The 24,973-nt window shown below is 43.7% G+C and overlaps 1 protein-coding gene across 6 annotated transcripts in view; it reads left to right on the forward strand.

The window, feature by feature from the left end:
• The window catches only part of MYO9A (myosin IXA), a 191,414-nt gene that overhangs the window by 54,766 nt on the left and 111,675 nt on the right, over positions 1-24,973 (forward strand). For all 6 annotated transcript variants that reach the window (XM_061447405.1, XM_061447406.1, XM_061447407.1 and 3 more), the window contains exons 3-7: positions 10,339-10,433; positions 15,356-15,418; positions 16,687-16,786; positions 19,473-19,529; positions 23,356-23,453. In XM_061447405.1, coding sequence (XP_061303389.1) covers positions 10,339-10,433; positions 15,356-15,418; positions 16,687-16,786; positions 19,473-19,529; positions 23,356-23,453 — 413 coding nt within the window. The remainder of the gene's footprint in view (positions 1-10,338; positions 10,434-15,355; positions 15,419-16,686; positions 16,787-19,472; positions 19,530-23,355; positions 23,454-24,973) is intronic.

The following is a 24,973-nucleotide window of genomic DNA, read 5'->3' on the forward strand; positions in this document are numbered from 1 at the left end:
GAAGATGTGTACCCAAAAGCTTCTTGGGTTTTCCAGCAGTTAACCAGTTCATCTGCTTAAAGGTAATATTGCAGCTGCCTACAAAGGGTCTCCCCTCTCTCTGTATCCCAACACAGCTACAGCGATAGCCGCATCAGGCTGTGGTTTTTGTTTATTTATTTACAATATATTAGTTACAGAAGAATTACCACAAGGTTTAAACACACTGTAGTGATTCTGCAGAGCTTGGAAGAAGAAATGCTGGTCTGAACTGCTGGGGAGCTTGCAGGGTTCTTACAAGGGGACTTGTACATCGTTTGTTTCATTACACAGTGATGGAGGCAGCCATCTTCAGGCTGGGGAGCAATTGAGAGGGTTCATGAGGCTGCAGGGTGGCAGTTGAATAGTCCTGATCCAGCTCTGGGGCAGCAGCACAAGAGGGACGTGGAGCTGTTGGAGCAAGGCCAGAGGAGGCCATGGAGATGCTGCGAGGGCTGGAGCAGCTCTGCTCTGGAGCCAGGCTGAGAGAGCTGGGCTGGGGCAGCCTGGACAAGAGAAGGCTCCTGAAGGGGAGACCTGAGAGCAGCTCCAGTGCCTGAAGGGGCTGCAGGAAACCTGGAGAGGGGCTTGGGACAAGGGATGTAGGGACAGGCCAAGGGGAATGGCTTGAACCTGCCAGAGGGGAGACTGAGATGTCCCTTCCAACCCAAACCATTCTGTGATTCTGTGATTCTACTATTCTAAAAATATTGGCATTAGTTTTGCGCAGCATTCTCTGCTGTGTGGAAAGTTGGAGTACAAAATCTCACTGCATTTCCCTTAATTTTATTAACGCAGGGCTTTCTCTTTGGTTGGATTTTTGTTTCTTTTTAAAACCAAAGCACTGTTCTCAGAAACAGCGGCTGTGGCTGTATTGGAGAGCATTGCACAGTCCTCCACAGGGGATTTTGGCAGGGTGGGCTTTGCAGTGGAAGCTCATCCCCTGCTTGGAGTCCTCTTGCATGAGAAACTGAATTACAGCGTTGTGGCACGGGACATGGGCTGTTCTGTGCTCATGTGGCAGCTGGTCCTTGATCTGGAGGTAGTGATGGTTCAGTGTCACCTCTATCCATGGCTTAGTAACCTTCTCAGCTCATAGAAACCCTCTCCATTATGACTCCAGTGCACCCCCATTTAATACGTGTGGAAAGGTGACAAGCAAATTGTCCTATTTTGCGTTACTTAATGGCTGAAAATACACATTTTAGCCCTTGCCTCCTCTCATAAGACAAATATCTGATAGGAATATGTTAATTTTTGAGACTTCTTTTTCACCTCCTGAAAAGAATCAGTGCTTTTTCCTGGCCCTTACCAGATATTCTGGTTGCTGATAATTACTCTTTTCAATGCTATGCATCAATCCAATGAGATCATTAGTTCTTTCAGTGATCTGGCTCCTGCAGGTGCCGTGCTCCATCACCGTACTTACTAGTAAGCGTTTTTAAGCTCTCGTTTCATCACTTGAACTGTGCTCAAAAGAGGAACAGATATTTTTATGGATCAGTCGGGCATCCCAAGCTGCCTACTGCTACTGAAACATTGCAAGCGCTGGAAAACATGAGCCTGGCTGAGCTGCTGTGCTGTGAGTGATCCTGACTGTGTCCGATGCATGGAAATCTGATGCTGCAGCATCATAGCACTTGAAATTGTGGAATTGCATCCAGAAGAGTTGCAGATTATTCCTATAATCCCCCAGAAGAGCAGGGAAGGGCTGGAGACGTGTGTGTGCACGTTTAATCTTGTCCTTAACTCGTGCTGTATTTCACATGGCAGATAATAAATGTGGGGTTGATGGTGTTGATTTAATGGGAGAGCTCTGGTAGGGTTTTGGTTTTCAGAGGGGAGGGTGTGTATTGTTTTTGTCTGCAGCTAGTAGAAAGTAGCTGAGGTCTAAGAGGAAGGATAACAGAGGCAGAAGCCAAGCTGGCTCTCATGTTACAGTGCTATGTTTTTGTTGCTGCTAACGTGTTTTTGTTTTTCTTCATTACACATATTTCTCTTGGGAAAAGCAGAAAAAATATGTGTGTAAAATATACATGAGGGCTCCGTGCCTCTGGGAAGAGGTTCCAGATGGGAGACGTTACGATGGAGACGCTTTCTCCTGCCTTTCGGTTTGTGGCGTTGATCTTGGGGACAAGAAAACTTGTACCAAGCCAGAGCAGTGAATGCTTCAGTGTGTTTTAGTGTGTCTTGGGCTGTTCCAAGTGTGCAGTGGGAAGTTCAGACTTTGTCTCTAAACATTTATCACCCTGTGTAGAATCATTATATGGAAAACAGGAAGAAAATAGGGTCTTGAAGGGACTTTTAGAGGTCTTCTCCAGGGGCTGGAGTGTGTCCAAGGATTGCACTCCACATCAGTTCCCTCTCTGTAAATGAGAGGCTGGTGGTTGGTGAGGAAGGGATGGAAGCTGCTGGGGAGATGCCTCTCCAAGGGATGAGACTTGCCCATGGGTGATGGTTCGCTTCTATGCCGAGCAGTGGCTCTTGGCTCTAGCTGAGGTTGACGTTGTGTTGGAGATGCTCATCTTCAGGATCTCCCCAAACACTGATGGCTTGTTTCCAGACCTGCACTCGGGCTGAAGGTCCACAGCTCCACCACCCCAAGCAAGTAGTGTTGCTTGGATGAGCCATCAGCAATGCACCCTGTCACCACCAGCTCTTCAAACAAGTGACTCCCAGCTTCAGCAAGCACCTCTGAGTGCTGCTAGAGACATCGAAATGCAACAGTGGAGATGGGAGCTTGTGTACTACGGAACGTGTTGTCCTACAACGTTATCCTAAGAGAATGTTGTCTCCTGCATGGCTGTTTTTACATAATGAAATTGTGTCCTACAAAACAGTTCTTGGTTTGGCATGTTGTGTGTTGCATCATCCGAAACATCAACGCTTCCAAGACCAACGTGCTTCTGCCAAAAAGACCCAAACCATGTTACTTTTGGAAGTACATGAAGCCATGGGTGAGGACAGCCTTTCTGCAGCTGTCTGTAATGCTCAGTGCACTAAAAAGTTATGGGAGATGCTTCAAAGGCAGCATTTTACCCTGTCTGCTGCAGAGCACTGAAACACGTAGATGAAACATGGAAAGCCAGCCTGGGCTACACCTGCAGAGCATGAGCAGCAGCTCAGGGAGGGGATCCTGCCCCTCTGCTGTGCTCTGGGGAGACCCCCCCTGCAGCCCTGATCCAGCTCTGGGGCAGCAGCACAAGAGGGACGTGGAGCTGTTGGAGCGAGGCCAGAGGAGGCCATGGAGATGCTGCGAGGGCTGGAGCAGCTCTGCTCTGGAGCCAGGCTGAGAGAGCTGGGCTGGGGCAGCCTGGACAAGAGAAGGCTCCTGAAGGGGAGACCTGAGAGCAGCTCCAGTGCCTAAAGGGGCTGCAGGAAAGCTGGAGAGGAGCTTGGGACAAGGGCCTGTAGGGACAGGCCAAGGGGAATGGCTTGAACCTGCCAGAGGGGAGACTGAGCTGAGCTCTTAGGCAGAAGCTCTTCCCTGTGAGGGTGCTGAGGTGCTGGCACAGGGTGCCCAGAGAAGCTGTGGCTGCCCCATCCCTGGCAGTGTTCAAGGCCAGGTTGGACACAGGGGCTTGGAGCAAGCTGCTCTAGTGGAAGGTGTCCCTGCCCGTGGCAGGGGTTGGAGCTGGAGGAGCTTTAAGGTCCTATCCAACACAAACCAGGCTGGGATTCTATGATTAAGAGTATTTTTTATCAGTCAGTGTTCTATGACTGCTGTTTTGTTTCTTCCATAGTGCTCATTTATGACACTTGTTTTGCCTACTGAGGGAGCATGAAGACTCCTCCTTAAGCCATGAGTTGTTTTCAACTGGTCATTTTATTGCTCTGGGATGATTTTATTTCTCTATTGGTATGGAGATAGCATTTGAAGCACTGCTGAAGGAGATTTTGCTCAGTCCTGGGACCTGTCAGACACCCGCTATCTCCATTCGATGTAGTGAAGCTTGTGCTTTGGCTGCAGAATATAAACACTGGGTTGGAGAGGCAGTGTAATAACACCGAGCTTCCCAGCTTCATTTTGGGATACTTCTGTAAATCCCAAGCTGAACCCAGGCTGAAGAGTTTGTTTTTCCACCACAATGTTTGCTGGCACGCATCCCTGTGTGAGTTTGCTGGAAAACTCGTGCCTTTGGCTGCTCTTCCCGGGGCCGTCCACCCTACGTGTAAAAGAATAAATAGATGAGCAGAGGAGCAGGGATGTGAGCCAGAGCTTATGGATTTGGCAGCCTCTGTCTCCAGGACCCATCCGTACTGGCATTTGCCTATGACTGTCTGCCAGCTGAGCTGGATTTTATTCCCTGTTACGGCACTTGAGTAGGCAAACTCTCGCTGTTCGGGAAGAGGACTTAAGCACGAGGCTTTGGTTTGGTTTTGGGGTTTTGTCTCGTTGCGTTGTGGTTACGTGGTAATTCCTTTGTTTTCCAGAGTGTTGCTTAAAGGGAAGAAGCTGAAATGATCTGATCCCATGCTTAAGTATCGGAAATGGAGGAATATTCTGCCAACATTGAAGCATTTGCCAGGAATGCAGATGCTAAATCCTGTTTCTTACATAGCTGATAGAGCATCTGCATCAGGAGAGCTTGAAATCTCCCAAACGAGTGTGTGTTGTAATGGCTTTTGTAGTACTTTAGCTAGGTTATCTTACTCTGTAAGTGTATTTATTGGTGCTCTTTATTCCCATTACATACACTGGCACTTTTACTCAAGTAAATTGGCACCAAACCCTTCTCCAGATCAGTGCTCTCCCATTAAAAAGTAATTTTTCTCCCATATTTGTACTAGGGAATGTGAACCCTAAATGCACAAAGTCAGGTGATCTTAACTGGCCCTGTGTTTTAAGAGAAGTGCTATGAAAGATGCATTCCTCAGTGCTCCATCCCAGGATAGAGATTGGATTCAGCTCAGAGGGTAGAATTGCTGTCCTCAAATAGCCTCAGTGTTGCAATGGCCAGGGAGGTTTAGTGCAAATGTTTTACAAAAGTGGGACATTTTTAGTTGTCATAAACTACCTGTAACAAAAAAGCCCTCCAAAGATTATGAGGAGTGTTTTAATCTTCATAAATGCAACCATTGCTACATTTGTTTGGAGATTTAGATTGGGTGTTAGGAAGAAGCTCTTCCCTGTGAGGGTGCTGAGGCGCTGGCACAGGGTGCCCAGAGAAGCTGTGGCTGCCCCATCCCTGGCAGTGCTCAAGGCCAGGTTGGACACAGGGGCTTGGAGCAAGCTGCTCTAGTGGAAGGGGTCCCTGCCCGTGGCAGGGGTTGGAGCTGGGTGAGCTTTAAGATCCCTTCCAACACAAACCAGGCTAGGATTCCATGAAAATTACAAAATTTTAGTATGCTATTTTGTTTTCCTTGTGGTTTTTTTTTTCTTTTTTTCTTTTGGAATGAAGATATTTGTGATTTATTATTATTTATTCATGCATAACATATAGAATATTGGGGGGAAATTGCCTTCAAATCTGGATGTAAATTAGAGGTGATGTTTAGACTCAGCACTCTTGTGGAAGCCTACGCTATAGGTGAAGCATGTGATGCACATCTGACTTTGTCCTCACTGTTACATCCTTTGTATCGTGTCCATCTCACTCTGGCTCTAGCCTCATGCTGATGTTGTTTGATGGTCAATAGAGTTTTCCTGTGGTGTTTTCTTTAGTGCAGTCCCTGTGCATTAGCACTTGTGCATCTTGTGGACCCTGCACCCTCTTGTCCTTTGCCAGCCCCTCTAAATGCAAAGATTTGAATTCACAAATATTCTTTTTGGTTTCCTAAGTTCAGATGAGATGTTGGTTTCCCTGACTGGCGCTTTGAGTTTTCCACCTTGCTTATCCAGTTACAAGTCATTCATGCTTTATGAATGCATTTGATTCATGAATTCCAGTATTCACAGTGATCCAGGGAATATGAGTCCTCCAGTGGGGTCTCTTCCCTGATATTAACCTATTTCTTGGCCCAAGCATAAATCAGCATGGCTAAATCTTGCTCCCGGTCCCTTCAGTGCCCCACTGTGGAATATAACTATGAACATATCTATTCTGCAATGGCATAGCCTGTATTGCGATTTAAGCAGTTGACTTGCCTCGTGTATATTCATGGTTTGGCTTTCTAAACAAATTTAATTTACATTTCAAGTATATAAGAAACCATTTAAAACCACATTTATTAATATGTTTCTCTTTCTATATAGCAAAGATAAAATAAGAATGTGTTTATTTTTCCCTCAAAGGGTGGTAAATGTTAGAGTCTCAGTTGAGAAGGGCAGGGCTGGGGGCCTTAAATACACCAGCAAGAGCACATCATTCCACTGGTGCTTTCTGCACTAGTGTTAGTAGGCGCAGAAACTGTTATGCCGTAGGGGAATGCAGCTGCTATTCTATAGGGGAATGACATTCAGTTAGGATCATCTACCTGACAGCATCTTTTTGCCATTGCTATATCAGAAGAAGTCACTGTGGTGTCTTCCTAGGTCATAGAATGATTTTTCCTTCCATCCACGATAAGCATCTCTTTGTGCAGGAGGTTTGTAGGAGGCAGCAGGAATGGAGCTGCTCATTGCTCTGCCTTCTCTAAATCATTGAATCCCCAGTGCCGGCTCCAGAGGGATGCTCGGCTCCTACAGAGGAACGTATTGAATTTTGTTGCCTTCAAAAGTTGAGCCTTGGCCAGGAAAAGCTTTGGTCTCCCCGAGAATTTTAGGAATGGTGTTACAGAGTTTTGTCCGTTGAGCTGCTCAGCAGCTTTGAATCAATGAGTCAGGAAAGGGAAGTCATACGAACAGAAGGTAATTTGTTTTAGGAGAGCAGTTGTAACTCATTTTGTGTTTTCTGAAGCTGAACTATTGTGTTATGCCCTGGTTGCAGAAGGACGTGGTGTCTTCTTCGAGTATGGATCGATTAGGCATGCAGAAATGGAATGAATAGCACTGTTCTTCAATAGCCCAATAGTTCTGTTAATGGAACATGCTGAGTAAACCAAATGAAGCTGCATTAAGTTGTCTCAAGTTCAACATCGGGCGTCTCTTTAGCTACTGGTTGGCCCGTCACCAGCGTGTCTTTGCCATAGAGGCAGCCTTAAGTTTTAACAAGCTGTGATCCAAAGAGCTTTCTCATTTACATCAGCAATAAAGAAGAATGCCTGAAAGAGGGATATTATGGGTTATGATTTCTGTAGGCGTTCGGGTTATAAAATATAATGTGGCCTGGCATGTTAATCCAGGAGAAAGCTCATAAAAGAAAGACAACTCTTGCGTTTCCCACTCCTATATTTGAAATGTTTTCTCCTGACTTTAAATGTTACTTGTTACAGGATAAAAAAGGTTTATTCCTGGGTAAGGCTCTTTTCTGAAGCTAATCCTAATAAATAGATCTTATTTCTCTACCTGTGCTATTACTTAAGGTGTAAGCACAGGGAACCGAAACAGAAAATCCTTTTAATATTGCTTTTGGCTTAAATTCTGTATTAAGTTATATGAAAAGGTGATGAAAATAGGGCTGTCTTCTGTTTGGCGTGCTGAAGTTCATGGTGCTGCTGGCTTGTTTGTTCTCAAGTGAGTAACATTAATTAAGTATATAGAAACTTTATCATTTTGGCTTATGTCGTGGTTAAAACCCAGTCACACAACTCCTTCATTCTCTCCCAGTGAGTGGTGCCGGGCTGAGAGCAATCGAGGCCCCCCCCCCCCCCCAGGCTCTCCCCTTCCCCGCTCCCGTGAGGGATGGGGAGGATCGAACGAGTGCAACTCCCACGGGTTGAGACAAGAGCAGTCCAGCAACCAATGTACAACACAAATCACCACCGCTACCACCACCACCACCAATGGTAAGAGAAAATAACAAGGGTAGAGAATACAGTACCACTGGCCAAGAAACGAGTCCGACCCAGAAGCCCGTGTCCTTCCGAGTAACTCCCAGTTACCTCCCGGGCATGACGTGCTGTGGTATGGAATACCTCTTTGGTCAGTTTGGGTCAGGTGTCCTGTCTCTGCTTCCTCCCAGCTTCCCCTCCTCCCTGGCAGAGCATGAGGCTCACAAAGTCCTTGGCCAGACCAAAACATCAGGCTGAAAGTCAAAACACAGCACTGCACCAGCCACCAAGAAGGAGGAAAATGACTGCTACTGCTGAGCCCAGGACAGCTTAACACAATGTCTTGGATTAGAGAGGAGCCTACTGCAGGGAAACATTGTAATATAATTAATAGAATTGAAAACTAATATTAGATTGGATCTAAGGAGGAAATTCTTTACTGTAAGGGTGCTGAGGCACTGGAATGGGTTGGGGTTGCCCAGGGAGGTTGTGAATGCTCCATCCCTGGCAGTGTTCAAGGCCAGGTTGGACAGAGCCTTGGGTGACATGGTTCAGTGTGAGGTGTCCCTGCCCATGGCAGGGGGGTGGAACTTGATGATCTTAAGGTCCTTTCCAACCCGAACTATTCTATGATTCTACGATCTAAATATCTCTATAAATATATAGAGATATATAGCTTGAATGTCAACATATTCTGCTTTTTTCTGTGTCTCTGCTTGCTGAGATACCTGAAGGACAATAAGTAAAAATGTTAATCATAGAATCATAGAACCACAAAATGGCTTGGTTTGAAGGGACCATAAAACTCATCCAACCCCCTGCCTAAGATCTGGTATAACTTCTGCCTAAGACCTCACCTCAATCTACTCACTTCAAGCATGGAGCCATTACCCAATAAATAAAATAGCATTCTGACTTTTATTGCAAAAATGCCCATTTCTGGGGGGAGGATGCTGGGATTTTCCTTGTTGGAGAGTTTTGGAGGCTTGAATGGTCACCCAGAGGTGTGGGCATCTTTGACACCCTCTGGAGTGTGGGGTAAAGGTGGGGTCCTAGGTGTGGGGAGGATTTTTAGGGGGAATAAGCAAAAACCAACTGTGAGCAGCCTGAAAAGAAATGAAGGCTCTGCAGGGGAGTGTTCCTTAGCTGTGTCTGAAATCATCTTTCAAATATAATCTGCTTGCTCGGCAGGTTTCGGCTATCCCAGAACTTGTTTTAGTCAACTAAAGTGAATTCATATGCAACAGCCTGAGTTTAAACAAATCCCTGTATTCAAATAGGGGGAAAACATCACATTGTTATTCTGGTAGCAAACCTCCTTTGGTTCTTAAATCATGAACTCTAACCAGATTGCTAACTAGATGTGCTTGGGAAGATAAAAGTAGGCATGAGAGTGCCCACCACACAGGTACTGAAGGTGTCACATGCCAAATGTCAAACCTTCTCGCCAAGGTTTCACTGAATTTACCCTTCTTTTTTGGCTTTTAATTGCAAAGTTAAATCCGAAAAGGTCATTTGAAAAGCTCCAGATTATAGATGTAAAGCTCTTTTTAATCTTTTCTAATAAATAGCTGAGTGGGGAATAAATCAGTTGGGAGCTCGAATCTGAGCTCTAATATTAAGCCTCAGCACAAAATGTCCGTACACAAACAACACTTAGAAATTATCTTGTGTATAATTACCTTAAGTAAGTTTGGCTGAGAAGAAAAGGTGAATGATTCTCAAAAGTGGTTTATAAATGAAACATTAATTGGAGCTGTCAGCTTGACAGATCCTGTCATTGTGGGCTGGATTATTATTAGAGTCCTTTGGGCACCATTGAAAACACCAGTTTTCAGAGGAGCTGAGCATCGGTTCTTACAGGTTCCCAGTAGCTCTTCAGAAATTTCTTTTAAATGGCAACAAATGACTCCTTATATGAGGTACCTCGCTGAGGCAGGGGTTTAATAAAAGCTTTGCATAATAAAGACTTAAAAGCATTTTGATTTGGGAAAAGCAACGGCAGCAAATCGAAATGGCAGTGTCTGAAATGCTGAAAATACTCTGGGTTATGCTGGTGCAATATATGACATTGTCTAACATCTGAGTAGCCTTCAAAGCATTTTTTCCCTCTTAATTCCATGTATAATTAAAAAGCAGCTTCCTCTAGCTCATTAAAATTGAGAGTCTTGTCGGAGCACTGTACTTTTCTATTTATTTAAATGAATAAAGCACAGCCTTAATGCAGCCTATAATAACTTCTACTACTAAATCTCTTCTTGTACAGCTAACACTTTATTTTTAAATAGTGTTTATCTGCCCTTCATGAATACCAAACTGGAAATGAATATGGTCCCCATAAGCTCATCATATTATTTTATAGAGCATTCAAATGACTTTCACCATATGCTTTTCATTAAATCTACACTGAGAGCAAAGCCCCAGAGTTGAGTTGCTGGTGATGTGAATGTAAATAAGGTCAGGTGGTGGCTTTTCCAATGTAATGATGGCATCTCCCTCTCTTCACAGGCTTTTGGAAATGCAAAAACAGCCCATAACAACAACTCCAGTCGCTTCGGCAAATTTATCCAAGTGAATTACCAGGAGACGGGCACCGTGCGAGGGTGAGTGGCATCATGTTGAAGATACTGTATGTGCTTTTATCTGCACACAGAGCCCGAGCAGGCTGAGGTAGGGGGTATGCAAAGAAGAAGGTTCATTTTTTGGACCAGTGTTTTTTCCCAAAAGGGAGAGAGGGGAAAAAAAACACCCTAATGTTTTTAGCATATTTAAATCCATTGGTATGAAAATGTTGGTGCATCTGAGCTGTACATTGAGGTGTGAATACACCTGAGCTGGCTTCAAGCCTGTTGAGCTCTCGTTAGGATGTCAACTTCATAATTATGATGAAATGGAAGTTTTCCTCTTAAGACAGCAGTTAAGGCAGGAAAGGGGAATGTTTTAGCTAGGCTGGGTTAGGGGTCTGGTGCATATGATGGAAGCAGAGGTGGAGCGAGCTGGCTTTGCTCAGTCCCGGGGGGATTTAATCTCCAGCTGCCCTGTGGGTGTAACAGATGCCATGGAGCCTAATTCCCCATATGCTTCTGTCTCTGCCCTGAAGTCTCTCTTTAAGCCAAGCCTGGAACAGTTAAGGCCACTTCCTCCCCCATTACAAGAGACGCTTGTCTCCAGTGTGGTTCTCCACAGTTTATCTCAGCATCTCTGCTGCTACCCAAAAGCTCTGAGAATCACAGAATCATAGAATCATAGAATAGTTAGGGTTGGAAAGGACCTTAAGATCATCTAGTTCCAACCCCCCTGCTATGGGCAGGGACACCTCACACTAAACCATGTCACCCAAGGCCTCGTCCAACCTGATCTTGAACACTGCCAGGGATGGAGCATTCACAACCTCCCTGGGCAACCCATTCCAGTGCCTCACCACCCTAACAGGAAAGAATTTCCTCCTTAGATCCAATCTAAACTTCCCCTGTTTCAGTTTTAACCTGTTACCCCTTGTCCTGTCACTACAGTCCCTAATGAAGAGTCCCTCTCCAGCATCCTTATAGGCCCCCTTCAGATACTGGAAGGCTGCTATGAGGTCTCCACACAGTTTTCTCTTCTCCAGGCTGAACAGCCCCAACTTCCTCAGCCTGTCTTCATACAGGAGGTGCTCCAGTCCCCTGATCATCCTTGTGGCCTCCTCTGGACTTGTTCCAACAGTTCCATGTCCTTTTTATGTTGAGGACACCAGAACTGCACACAATGCTCCAGGTGAGGTCTCACAAGGATGTGCAGCTGTGACTCAAACCTTCCTGCCCCGGCAACGGCTGCCACCGAAGTGCTGTGTGGTTGAAGCCTGGTGATGAAACCTGCAGCTGGGCTTACCTAAGCCTGGCTTTCTCCTTGGCTTTGACACTTTACAGGGCATCAGGTCGTCGCAAAGGGACTCAAGCTGGCTCTAAATGAGCAGGGCTTCATTAACTTTGCTTTTTGTCCAGCTTGATTAACTCAGTTGGAAAAACCAAGAGTAGAAGTAGCATTCCAGGGGTTGTGTATGGTTTCTGCCGCTAGCTGGGAGAGCTCTTGCTGGGACTTTGTTGTTCTTTTAGAGAATTGCTTTTAAATCTTTTTCTTTCCTTTTTTTTTCCCCCCAGCAGAACAGGATCACACAAATTGCTTCCATTAATTTTTCACATGAGCTGGGTACTCTGTGTACCTTCCCGCTGGTTTGTCATCCTACATCAAACCTGATGTGCTTTGTCTTTCCTTCTTTTTTCTTCTTTATTTCTGGTCAACACAACAGTTAAAAGGATAAGCCTAAGGGTTTTCTTAATACCGACTGAAGTACAAGGTAACAAGAATCCAACAAATGCCGTAACAACATGTTATCTTTATGCCAGCTATGTGGAAGTGGCCTCTATACTTGCAAATAGGTGCAGTATCATTGTATTTGTATACCCTAGTTCATAAAAAAAGAGGAATTTTCTTTCTTTGTAAAAAAAAAAAAAAAAAAAAGCACTTTCTTAGTCTTTGCTTGACAGTGTGGTGGGATTGTGCTTTGCTTTAAGCTTGAAGTGCTGCTCCAATGAAAACAAAGATACATTTAAAATAACCTGTGAGCTGTTCCTGGCATATGAGACCACAGGTTTTCCCCTTAGTCTTATAAAGATCACAAGTATTTTATGTCTTTTCCTTTTAATTTAACATAGATTTTAAGCACAACCCAAGTTAATGGTAATTTTATATTCTGCATGTAATTTGTTTTGTTAATGTAACTGTAATTTGCAGCCCCAGATCAGGACTTTTCTCTGTTCAGAGGCTGAAAGTAGCAGTTGGGTATTTGCTTACAAACCCTATGAATATAATGCCCCAAAACTTGAAGGAAATTTTAACTTAAGAGATATAATAGCCAAGAGCTTTAGTAGCAGCCAACTCCACCCCATGAAATGAAGGCTTTGAAGACGTCTTGAAAGTTGATGGAGCATGAGCAATGGCTGCAGCAAACTGTGTTCCCATAAAGCTGTCCTAATTTATGATGTCCTCTTCGATGATAAGCGAGTTCTGGAGGAAGGTCTTTGCAACCTCCTCCTCGCTCCTCCTAAGATGATCAAAAGCCTCAAGATCTGACACGCTCCATAAATTGCAGAAGAGCCAGATAGGAGACATTTTAATTAAAAGCAGCAGTGCCCTGGTGTAATGGTAACTCTGTGCAGTGGCATGAGGCTGTATCTCAAATAACATGAGCTGGTGCTCTCAAACACGCCGTGCTGAGGAGTTTCGTGTCTTGGTGTTTGTATATGAAATTTAGTCTGGGATTTCAGATGATGGTACCTAGGATGTTAAGTACAGGCTTTGTAGCAGGCTTAAAGGAGTATTTTGCACAAAATCGTACTCTCAGAACTCCTTTTCTTTACTCTTAAAGATAGGTTTGATGGAATTTGCAGTAGTAAACAAAGAAAACATTTGGAGACATCCACTTTTTTATCCTTCCATTGGTTTTCCTTTTCACTATCCTGTTACAAGAAGGGGTACACGTTCCTCTTGGAATGCGCATTCACTCTTGCCTTTGCACTAGGCAAGTAGAATTTCACCAGAACACCATTTTAGTTGCATCGACTGAAAGAAAAAGAAAAGGAAAAAAGAAAAAAATTGCCCTGATTTAAATAGTGTCTAGAGCAGATGACTTCCCAAAGACATCTTCAACCTAAATGAGAGTGATTTTCTAGGGGGGGGAGTCTATAATAAGGGCAGAAACCACAGGGGAAGGCATGAAATGTTGAGGCTGGTGGACGTGATCCGAATTGTCATACAGCAGTGTGCTGAGCTACTACCCAGGGGTGGGAGTGGTATCTGGGACACCCTGATGCCTTCTTCATTTATGTGCTCAAAAACCTTGCAATGGGTATATGGCGTGGCTTGGAATTTAAAAACTGGTTCCAGGTTAGGAAGTACATACAAGAAACCTCCTGTCAGTAAGGAATATCCATAGGTTGTCTTCAGCTTCCTCACAGAGAATACACAAGAGCAAACCTTTTTGATGCACATCATACAGAGGAATAGCACTGCTTTGCTGTCCTTCCTTTATTCCTGCCATGCGGCAAGATCAGCAACCTCTTGGGGGTTGGATATGCCATTTCATAGAACCACAGACTAGTTTGGGCCCACCTTGGAAGGGACCTTAGAGCTCATTGAGTCCCAACCCCTGCCACAGGCAGGGACCCCTTCCACTAGAGCAGCTTGCTCCAAGCCCTTGTGTCCAACCTGGCCTTGAACACTGTCAGGGATGAGGCAGCCACAGCTTCTCTGGGCACCCTGTGCCAGCGCCTCAGCACCCTCACAGGGAAGAGCTTCTGCCTAAGAGCTCATCTCAGTCTCCCCTCTGGCAGGTTCAAGCCATTCCCCTTGGCCTGTCCCTACATCCCTTGTCCCAAGCCCCTCTCCAGGTTTCCTGCAGCCCCTTTAGGCACTGGAGCTGCTCTCAGGTCTCCCCTTCAGGAGCCTTCTCTTGTCCAGGCTGACCCAGCCCAGCTCTCTCAGCCTGGCTCCAGAGCAGAGCTGCTCCCACCCTCTGATCCAGCTCTCCTACCTCTTCTAGCAGCCTCTCCTATGAGCTGCTGTAAAAGTTGTCACTAATCTGCAGCAGCACAGGGTTTATTTTGCTTGACTCTTCAGTGGAAAGAGAGACAATTACTGGGATGTAAGTCATAAACAGGTCTGGAGACTGGTGGAGACACAAGCGTAGAGGCACTTCCCTGTCCTCCCATGCCTGATGTTCAGTGGGTTCCTTGATTCATATGGGGCTGCTAATGTTATGGCCACGTCACTGGGCATCTGGAGCTGGAAAAGCACAGCTACGTCATCAAAACTCTGGTTTCTAAATCCCTATCATTACTGGTTGGGATTGTTTGGAAGAAAAAACCTGTTGAAGCTTGTTTTAGCTGTACAAGCTTGAAGATAAGTATTTAATATATAAATGAAGCATGGTTGTTGTGGAGGCTCTTAGGAGAAAATGTAAACTCCAGTCAGGGGCTTTTGCAATTGTTTGTTTTTTAACTGTAGCCACAAGTTTACAGCCTGGGTTTTTGTTGGGAAGTGCCTCTTCTGGAAGAGGGAATGGTGACTTGGGGGGCGATTCTGCAGCTGGTTGTGATCCTGCAAACCTTTGCACCCAGGTCTGTTTCCTGCGTGCAGATGCTTCATCTGCAAGCGGCTCTGTTTTGCTGGCTTTGGATTAAATAGGTACCCAAGAGTCTTGGTTGCTGTCAGCATTTCCCCCTATGCTCCCTGCCCATAGGCTAATGCATCTGAGATCATGTTTTTCATATCCAAGTTAGTGTTGGCTTTGTATCAAACCAAAAAAAACCTCAAAAGCCAAACATAATATTGGGCTTGTTCTGCCTAGGAAGAAATTTATATAACTAAGTGAAACAAGGCTCAAACTTCTGATTTCTGTGCGCACCAAGCCTGACAAGTCCAGGTAAAGCTGCGTTCATTTCAGTCAAATGGTGGGTCAATGAATAATGCTTTTATTTTGGCCTTTCAGAGCTTATGTGGAGAAGTACCTCCTGGAGAAATCAAGACTAGTCTATCAGGAGCACAATGAACGGTAGGTGCCGGGATTTTGCTTGCAGGGTTGGTTTTGAGTTCTCTATGTGCCGATAGTGTGGCACTGAGAGCTTAAACCCTTGTTTTAAGGGAAGCTGGCCCGAAGGCTCAGGAATTTCATGGTCCTAACCCTGTGCTTCAGAGATAAATGATACATTTTATATTTTGCTGTTTCGGGAGGAATGTGCTAACCAGGGAAATCAAGCCCCATTATTTTATTGATAGTCCTTGACTTATATTTTGCATTCTCTTCATGAGTCATGTCATGTGGAATACTACATACCATTTGTTTCCTTGTGCAACTCATAAGCTATTTAATACAGAATTTGGGGGTGGAGATGGTATTTTGGTTCTGTTTTACAGTTCTTTACACATTGAAGCCATCAGAAGGGCCTCTAGAGAAAGCGAAAACTATATAGACACAAATGTAAGCGCATTGTTCTTTCCTAATTGCAACATTGGAGTTGTTACATGCTTCTCTCTCAGCGCTTATGACTCTCATTTTGAGTAAATTTGCTGCTTCTGGTTGTCTTTGAACCTTTGGCACTTCTTTGTTTCCCTTTTGAGACAGATGTATGAGAAGTTTTCTTGAATGCTCATGAGCCTATCCCAACGTTAAATAGCCCCTTCAGCCTCGACAAATGTACTCTTGGGTGTTGCAAGATGATTAAACTTGGTTCCTCTTGGAAAAGATCCAGCATAAAAGCAGATTTAAGTTTAGAACTGCTGCTACACTTTTAGTGTTAAGCTGTGCTAGAGGTGTCTCGAAGTGAAACACAAGTGTCACTGAGCTGGGTTTAGTATTGATAATATTCAAGTATTTTGAATACTAGAGTAGTCATGAAAATTGAGGCTTTTTCCACTGTCTTACGGAACTGCAACTGCAAAATCATTGCTTTTTAGATGATAATAAGGTATTAAAAATAATCGTCATCATTTCTGCATTGCAAGGAAATACGTTGGTTTGATTCTAATCAGCGTGTAGGCATTGCACATGTTTCTGAAGGAAAAAGTGGTGATGTCAGGAATTCTTTAAGCACATTCTAGGCCAGTGGATGTCCTTGGATGGCAAAGAGGGTTCTCATTCTCCATTACTTCATTTCATCTTTTACATCACGGCAAAGTGATGTAAAAGTGGCTCCATTTCCAGTGTTCAGGCCTGAGTTTGGAAGCTGGAAAATCCGGTTCTGAGGTTCACATGCGCTTCTCTGCTGAACACTGCTGTTTAGTTTGAAGTCTAACATCTTTCTTTCTTGTATTTGTCACCAGGAACTACCATGTATTTTATTACCTCCTGGCAGGAGCAAGCGAGGAAGAGAGATCAGCATTCCATCTGAAGCAGCCTGAGGAATATCATTACCTCAACCAGGTGGGAATACTGTACAGGAACCTATTACGTGGTCTTGCCTTTTCTACTGCTGATATTTAATGCTAATAAAGAAAATGTGTGGAGTAGTAGACAACTAACAAATGAGTTGTCGTAATGCTTGACAGGTGGCCTTTCTCTTTGGAAATAATTCTGCTTTGGCAATCTGAACACTTGATAATATGACATAAAAATATCAACATGGGTATTTCCCATTTCTGTCCCCCAGCTGGGAAGCATGAAATACAGTGTGGGTTTAACTGTCAAAGGCAGAAATGGTAATGATTTACCTGTTATGTGTGTGGATGTCATCTAGGCATTAACATCTGTCTGCTGAGTAGGAGAAAAGGGGAAGATGTGTGATGATTCTAGCAGCTCTTCAGGGTATAACACCTTGCATGAGGTAGTCCTAATAATCCTGTAGCTCCATGGCTGGCAGTGAGCATGATCCTTTTATTTTAACAATAGAAGCTTAATCTCAAGAAAACCACAGCAACCACTGAAAATGTGGGAATTAAAAATGAGTGAGGAGTTACCAACGGCACAATAAGCTCATAGTTTGGAAAATGTGGTTTACTGCAAGTATTTAAGATGCGCTTGTCCACTGATGCTGGTGAATGGGGATTTTATTGCTTTTTGCTCAAAAGGAGAAAAAAAAGAGTAGGAATAAGTGGAAGAGTAGTTGTGTTATAACTGGATTTTTAACTAATTGCCATTTTCTTAGAGCTGGAACAAGATTTAACCCATAAAGTGGGGAGAAACTTGTGTGCGCAACTCAAATAGCCTTTAGTCTTCCTAGAAGTAGAATGTAACGCTGGAATATGCCTTAATTACCTGGGGCTTTATAAAGACCTTTTAAAGCAGGTTATCAAAGCCATAATGTATTGTGATATCAGCAACTCCCACCCACTCTTAGCAGCATCAGGAAATTTGCACAGATGAGTAACATACTCAGAGCTGAAGGCTTTTTGCTTGCCCTCATTGTGCCTCAGGCGTTAGCTGGAGAAAGTGGTGGGATCTGCTCGACCATCTGTGCTGCTGTTTTGCAGTGGGAAGGAGCCAAGATCGTTTGGATCCAGTGTTTTGGATTCACAGGTTTTGCTGGGCAATCCAATAGTTTTCTGTTTGTTGAAAACATTGCTTCTAATTAGAGTCCTTCTGGGGTTTTAATACCCCTTTAAGGGTGTTCATGTTTCAAGTCAAATTATAAATCCACGTAGAGTGTAGGACCAGTAAAAGTGAGATCATTTAGGCTGAAACGTATTTTAATCTAAATTAGGATGCTGTGGGCAAGTAGGCCAGAGAAGGATGCAGAGCTACATCCTGTGCATCAGGGAAGCAGACTCTGAACTTGCCTGAATAGTGTTTGGACAGTGGTGACAGCCTGAATTTTTAGGGATTTTATTACAATGATTTTAATATTTTTAATAATTAGTGTTAAAGAGACCATTTAACACTGACAGCCACGGGAAATGTCACCTTTAGATGTGTTCAGGGCATTGTTTTGTATTAAAACTGCCGTGACAGCTTTCCTGTGCCCTACAGGCAAAGAGGAGAAAGGAAAACAAGGAAAAAGAAGGAAGAAAAGGTAGTGGAGGAATGGGAAAAGAAAATTTGTAAGCATAAAAGGGGAAAAATTGTAAAATAACCCTTGAGCATTTGCAGTAGCTTCTTAAATGTGTGCTTGAAAAAACCCTTTTCCTTTAAAAAGGCCAAGAACGAGCTCAGAAATGAACCCGTAACTACAAATTAAATAGTAAAATGGAAAAGCTAGAAAATATTGACCCAGGCCCCTCAAGTCAAGCACTGACTTGGTCCTTGGGTCAAGCCCTATTTTTCTTCTCTCTGCTTCCTCAGCTCATTCCATGTTAAGCAAAACAAATGTGTGTTTTACACTGCAGATGAGAAATAATCTGTTCAGGTATTTCACCAAAATGGGATGGTTTTTTATGTTGATCTGTAAATGCAGGAATCAAGTTTGGAAAAAAAAACAGCTTTAATCCCCTGAGTTTGGACAGCTTCTCCATATTTCATACCAATGGCACGTGAACCTGCTGTTGTTGCCTACCCTGTAACTTGCTGACTGTTCTCTGTGACTTATTCACATTTAACCATATTGAAATCAGTGGTTTGCAGGATTAGACCCTTAGTTTAAGCTCATCAGGAGCTCTGGTGCGATGTGTCTCTCCCTCCTAGGACTGGTCACTGACACATGCTTTGACTTCTCTCAACTCCATCTCTGTCTGATTGGAAATAAAGATACTGATTCCTACAAAGCTTTCAAGTGTGGCTTTCTAATTGGTTGGAGGGTTGCACTTTTGCAGCACTTACATGTACCTAGAGCAGAGGTTGAGAACAGAAACCAAAGAATTCTGGTCTTCAGTGGGACTTTTTACATCAATAGCTCTTCAGCTCTGGGTAAACTAAAGGGTTCTCCAACAGTGGAGTAAAAGATCTTAAAATCCATAAAGCATGTGTCTTGAAAATACAGGAAGCAGGAATCAGAGCACCATGAATACAAAAGCATTATAAATCTTGCTTAAAACTAAACAAAAGTAAGGAGTGACTATCCAGAGTAACAACAGTTATTTTACTTGGAAGGTTGACGTTGGTGCCCTGGTTAAAGAGCAGGTTAGTGGGAGTTCTGTTTGGTCTGAACACTACTTAACCCAGTCTGCCTTGCTTTCAGATGACAAAGAAACCCCTCAGACAGAGCTGGGATGATTATTGCTATGACTCTGAGCCGGTCAGTACAAGTACCCATGTCTTCTGTGTTGCTGGTGCAGGGCTGCTGCTGCTCACTTGATTTTGTTAGGTGCACCAAGACTTGAGCAGAAAACAAAGTCAGATTTGACCTGTTAACTACCTGCTCCCTTCCTCTGCCCTGCAGTGTTGTTGCTTGTGTATTAGCTCATGACAATACAGATGTGTTTCCCTTGCCCTTTTTCGGTTCCTTCCATCTGGAAAGCTTCAACAGTTGCATATAATAATCCAGTTTTAGCAAACTATGGGGGTTTTTCCTTCCTTCTTGATATAATACGTAATGATTTATAGAAATTGTGATACAGCAGCAATGTGAAAATGAAATTCCTTTCTGATAAAATAGCAATTCGATCTCTTGAAACCCATCAGTTCATGGTGGTTGTAGCAGTGTATCTGCTCTCCAGCTTCCAGAGGGGAAAAAAAAGGCAAACCCCAAAACATCTCCCTCAGCCATCTGGGAGAAAATCCAATCTTGGTGTTATTGAGAATGCAAAACCCAGCCCTCCTCCTAAAATAGTTCTGGTGACGTGATCATCCTTTCCAAATGGATCAACCCAAAAAAGGGAATGGTGAAGCTTCTCCCCATTCCTCCTGTGTAACCGAGTTGGAGGCAGTGGCTTCAGTTGGTGACGTGCTCTGAGTGTCTGTGTGTCCCGTGATGGTCTCTGTTGGTTTTGTCTGGCATGGGGAAGCATGTTTCACATCAGCTGCATGTTGTTCCTGCTAATTTTGCCGTGTGCTTAATGGTTCTGAACTCTAGCTGATGCATCTGGAACAGTGAGAGGTAAAGTGTGAAGGGAGCTGGGTTTCACTTGGGCTAAATAAGCATCTTAACAGCATGAGTTCGCTGCAAAATCCTTAGGAGGGGGAGAGGGAAAAGGACTTTGACCCCTCAGGGTTTAAAATGTTGGCATCATTAATACATCAGCATCCCGAGAGGTCCTACAAGAGTGGGCAGTGAAGAGCAGATGTTTTTCCATGTATCTCAGTGCACTTCACGAAGTTGCAAAGACCTGAATCTCTTAAGGAATGGGTTAGGACAACTCACTGGTGGAATTCCAAAATAAAACAAATCCCAGATTCGATACTTTCTGCTGCAGGGGTCGATCGTGCCCTGACAGCTCAGGCTTTACCATGATACAGGTCCTTATTTTGCACAGCAAAACTGCGTGCCATTGCAATTTACTTGTATTTTATTCTTCCTGGGATCATTGTTGGTAATATTCGTGCTAAATCACATCTTGGCTTCAGTTGATTCGCTCTTAAGCATACCATGGACCTCTCCCCATAACCATGGACTCAAGCCCCTGCAGAAATCTGCTTTATAAAGATAATATCCTCTTTGAACTTCCCCTAGAAATCCATGGGTTGCTCCAATGTAATGATAGTAAGGAGGGGACTTGCTTCTTCTGGGAAAGTAATTGCCCCGGCAGAATACGAATGACAAGTTTGGTCTGTGGGCATGGATTTTTCATGTTGTCTGCCCTACTATCCAAGAAACTCCTTTTTTTTATAATCATCATCCATTAGGAACCAGTACAGGGCTGAAACACTTACAGAAAGCATCCAGTTTTTAGCAGATAATTTGCAAAAGGCCTTTCCATGCAGATTAGTGAGTTTGGCAATTGTTATGTATTAATGAAATTGCTTTTAGCATAGATCATGCTACTTCTGAGTTGTCTGTGGGGTTTTGCTGTTGACTTATGCCTTAAGTTTGGCTGGTTGGCCAAGGTTGAGTTTAGGAGGGACACCTTCTTACCCTGATACTTTAGGGTGTAAATAACTACATTGCTCATGCTTGCTGATCTTACCAATACACAGTGTAGATGTCTTTGCTGCATTCCATTGGATATCATGTACAAACACCTTATACATCTCCTGAAAAGGGTAGTTTTTAATCATTTATTAATAAAAGGTGCAAGTGTCACACGCAGGCATGTTATTTTCTTGTTGCATTTAAGACCTGATGTTCATTGATGCTGCGCGTGCTCTTTTACTGTTCAACATCTCTAAATTCACTTTGTCTATGCGGTATTAAATTGTTGTTGATAAAGCAATGTTTTCTTGACCAGTTGACCCTCTCTAGCTCTCAGTCGAGGGGACAGGGCAGTTGTGAGGATTCTCCTATATTGAAATATATATCTTAAACAAGAATCTCTCACTTAATCATCTCCTGCTGTAATGATGCTATGGAGTGGAATGAAAAACTCTATCACTGATAGAGTTGTGAGGCTTTCAGTGTGGAAGACACAAAGCTGCTACTATAAAAGAACTTTATATGTTCTGTATATGTGATTAATTATATGTACTGTAAGTGAGTACAAGTGTCTTGTCAAGTAACAGTTGTCACCTTATGACTACTTGGTACCTGTTTAATGGCGTTCACTGTAGTATTCATATAACCCTGGTTAGTGCTGACTTCCAGAATTATCTGGGCAAAAGTTTTGGGCTAAAGTTTGTGCACACTTGCTCAGGGGGTAAATCTGATTTACAGGGAAATGACCAGAAGAAAATAGGTGGATACAGCTGCTCAATCAGTCGTCACCACAACTGCAGCTATAGGTTTTAATTAACCTGTCTGGATTAACCTGTAGAAAGTCTCTGTCTAAGTGTTAGGAAAATGTTTGGAGGTTTAAAGTAGCACTGTATCATATGATGCCCAATAAACTCATTTTGATTCAGAGACTGGGAATTTTTATAGGCAGCAATGGGAGAAAGTGTTAAAGATGAGCTACAAAGTGAGAGGGAATAATCGGAATCATCCCATGGTGAGCCAAAGCAAAAGGAGCTTGGCATTAAGAGTTTATGTATTCATTTAAGGAGCATTTATGTTCCCTAAATATTGGGGCAGGAGAATGTTTATTGAGTTCAGAATGTCACTGGATTTTCATGAACGTATCAGTGAGTGCTGTCAGGTTGGGATTACCTGAAACCCCCCACTGTTTGCACACATAAACGTGTACAGACATGGAAATAGAAAATGTGGGTTTCAAATTCTCCCAGTGCTCACAGTTTTAGAAAACTTCGTGGTACTTAGAATAAAGTTTGTGAAAAGTAGATATAAAACTTCCCTTTGCAGGACTTAATTCACTGATCTCTTACATGAAGTTATGTGAGGTCGCTGTTAAAACTGGATTTTGGAGAAGTTGTATCAACGTAGTGCTCTCTGAGGTCAGGCTATTGAAACCAAACCACAGCAGGGGGTTGGAACTGGATGGTCTTTAAGGTCCTTTCCAACCCAAACCGGTCTATGATTTATGGAGGAGATGCAGTGTCCTTTGGAAGACTGTCTCACTGTGCTGGATGAAAATGCAAAACCATTTGTGTATGTGATGAATAATACTGTGTTGAAATTTGCGATCTGGTCAGCTTTTCCCTAGAGTCCTTGTAGAAGCAGATTCTCCTCAAAAGCTTCATTTCAATTAAAAAATAAAATTAAATTAAAAATCAAACTTTAAAAAAGAATCTTTTCAAAAATCCAGCTTGTACGTTCTCTTTCTACTATTTAAAGACAGAAAAATCTGCCTTCCCACTGCAGATAATCCTGGTCCTTTGTGATGTTGCATGTGTGCTTCTTGCTTTACCTCTGAGTCTCCCTGGGCTGGGTGTTGGGTGTAATGAGCCACAGTTACTCCCCATAATGTCAGTGGGACCTTCTGGATATCTCATCTCCCAGTGCCAGCTTGGAAATGTTCTAGTTGCTGATAAAACGCATGGAAATAATATTTATGAAGTGTTGACTTGGCCATCTGGACCTGTTCTCATCTTAATGACTCTCAATGCTTACTCGTGCTGTTTGTACCCAACAGGACTGCTTTTCTGTGGAAGGGGAGGACTTGAAGCATGACTTTGAGCGCTTACAGCTAGCCATGGAGATGGTGGGGTTTCTTCCCAAGACTCGCAGACAGTGAGTTTAGTTTCCATATTAATAGCTTGAATATTATATTAATCATAGAATCACAGAATGGTTTAGGTTGGAAAGTTCCAGCCCTCTTGCCATGGGCAGGGACACCTCACACTAGACCAAGGCTCTGTCCAGCCTGGCCTTGAACACTGCCAAGGATGGGGCGCTCACCGCTTCTCTGGGCAACCTATGCCAGGGCCTCACCACCCTCAATAATCAGTGAGATAATTCACTTGACTTGAGCTAACATAACTGTGGTGCTCTATGTAAAATATCAAACTGGTGAGAAGGAGTAATTGGTGAGCTGCTGGCACAGGGTGCCCAGAGAAGCTGTGGCTGCCCCATCCCTGGCAGTGTTCAAGGCCAGGTTGGACACAGGGGCTTGGAGCAAGCTGCTCTAGTGGAAGGTGTCTCTGACCATGGCAGGGGATTGGAACTCGCTGAGCTTTAAGGTCTCTTCCCACCCAACCATTTGAACCGCTTGACCATTCATGCAGCAAACTGCCCGTTGTTACCGTAGTTGACAGTTGTCTTTATGCAAATGGAGCATTGGCAAGAAGTTGACGGCATGAATTGTCATGCCTTACTCTGCATGTCATGATTCCAGATCCTGGTTTAATCAGAAATCCTGATTATTAGTCACAATTAATCCTTCGCATATCATTCCTGATTCTGTAGACTCATTTCCAACTGGCCTTCATTCACTGACTCACTGGAAGTGCTGTTTGAAAAACTGGTTAGGTTGCAATAGCACCTTCCACTGACTGCAAGGAATTATGTGCTTCGTATGAGGGTTGTCTTCAACCAAAACCATAAATTAATTCCTCTCATGTTGATTATTGGCTTGAAAGTCTTGAGTAGGTTTGAATGAATTTAGCAGAAGAATTAACCTCAAAGTGAGTATGATTTTGACATCCCAAGTATTGCTGAAAATCACATCAGGAGCTGGAACACAGTGAGAAATCTTGTGCTTCTTTAAGTTAAAATGTTCAAACAAGAATTTAATGAACATGGTTCCTTTTTGACTGAAATCCTGGAGTTTTATGTGGGAAGAGAGAATTGCTGCTTTGTATTAATGGCACTTGAAACCCTGTTCATCACCTTGGGTAAATGACGTTTAAGGGTCTAATATATAATTATTACTTTTTTTAGTTTTCTTCTGGACTGGGTGGTTTACCTTCTAGGCTTTAAGCACCATTTTTCTTGCTTTTCAACATGTACCTGAGCCAGCAGTTAGAAGCAGTTAACTGTGAGAGGTTGTTCTGCCTTCTGCTCCACCAGGAGATTTTCACCCAGATGAGAATCATAGAATCCCAGACTGGCTTGGGTTGAAGGGACCTTAAAGCTCATCCAGTTCCAACCCCTGCCACAGGCAGGGACCCCTTCCACTAGAGCAGCTTGCTGCAAGCCCCTGTGTCCAACCTGGCCTTGAACACTGCCAGGGATGGGGCAGCCACAGCTTCTCTGGGCACCCTGTGCCAGCGCCTCAGCACCCTCACAGGGAAGAGCTTCTGCCTAAGAGC

Source organism: Pezoporus flaviventris, unplaced genomic scaffold (genome assembly GCF_033815535.1).
Source record: "Pezoporus flaviventris isolate CSIRO_AGI_PZ_B2104156 unplaced genomic scaffold, CSIRO_AGI_Pfla_v1 ptg000006l, whole genome shotgun sequence".
Lineage (NCBI taxonomy): Eukaryota > Metazoa > Chordata > Aves > Psittaciformes > Psittacidae > Pezoporus > Pezoporus flaviventris.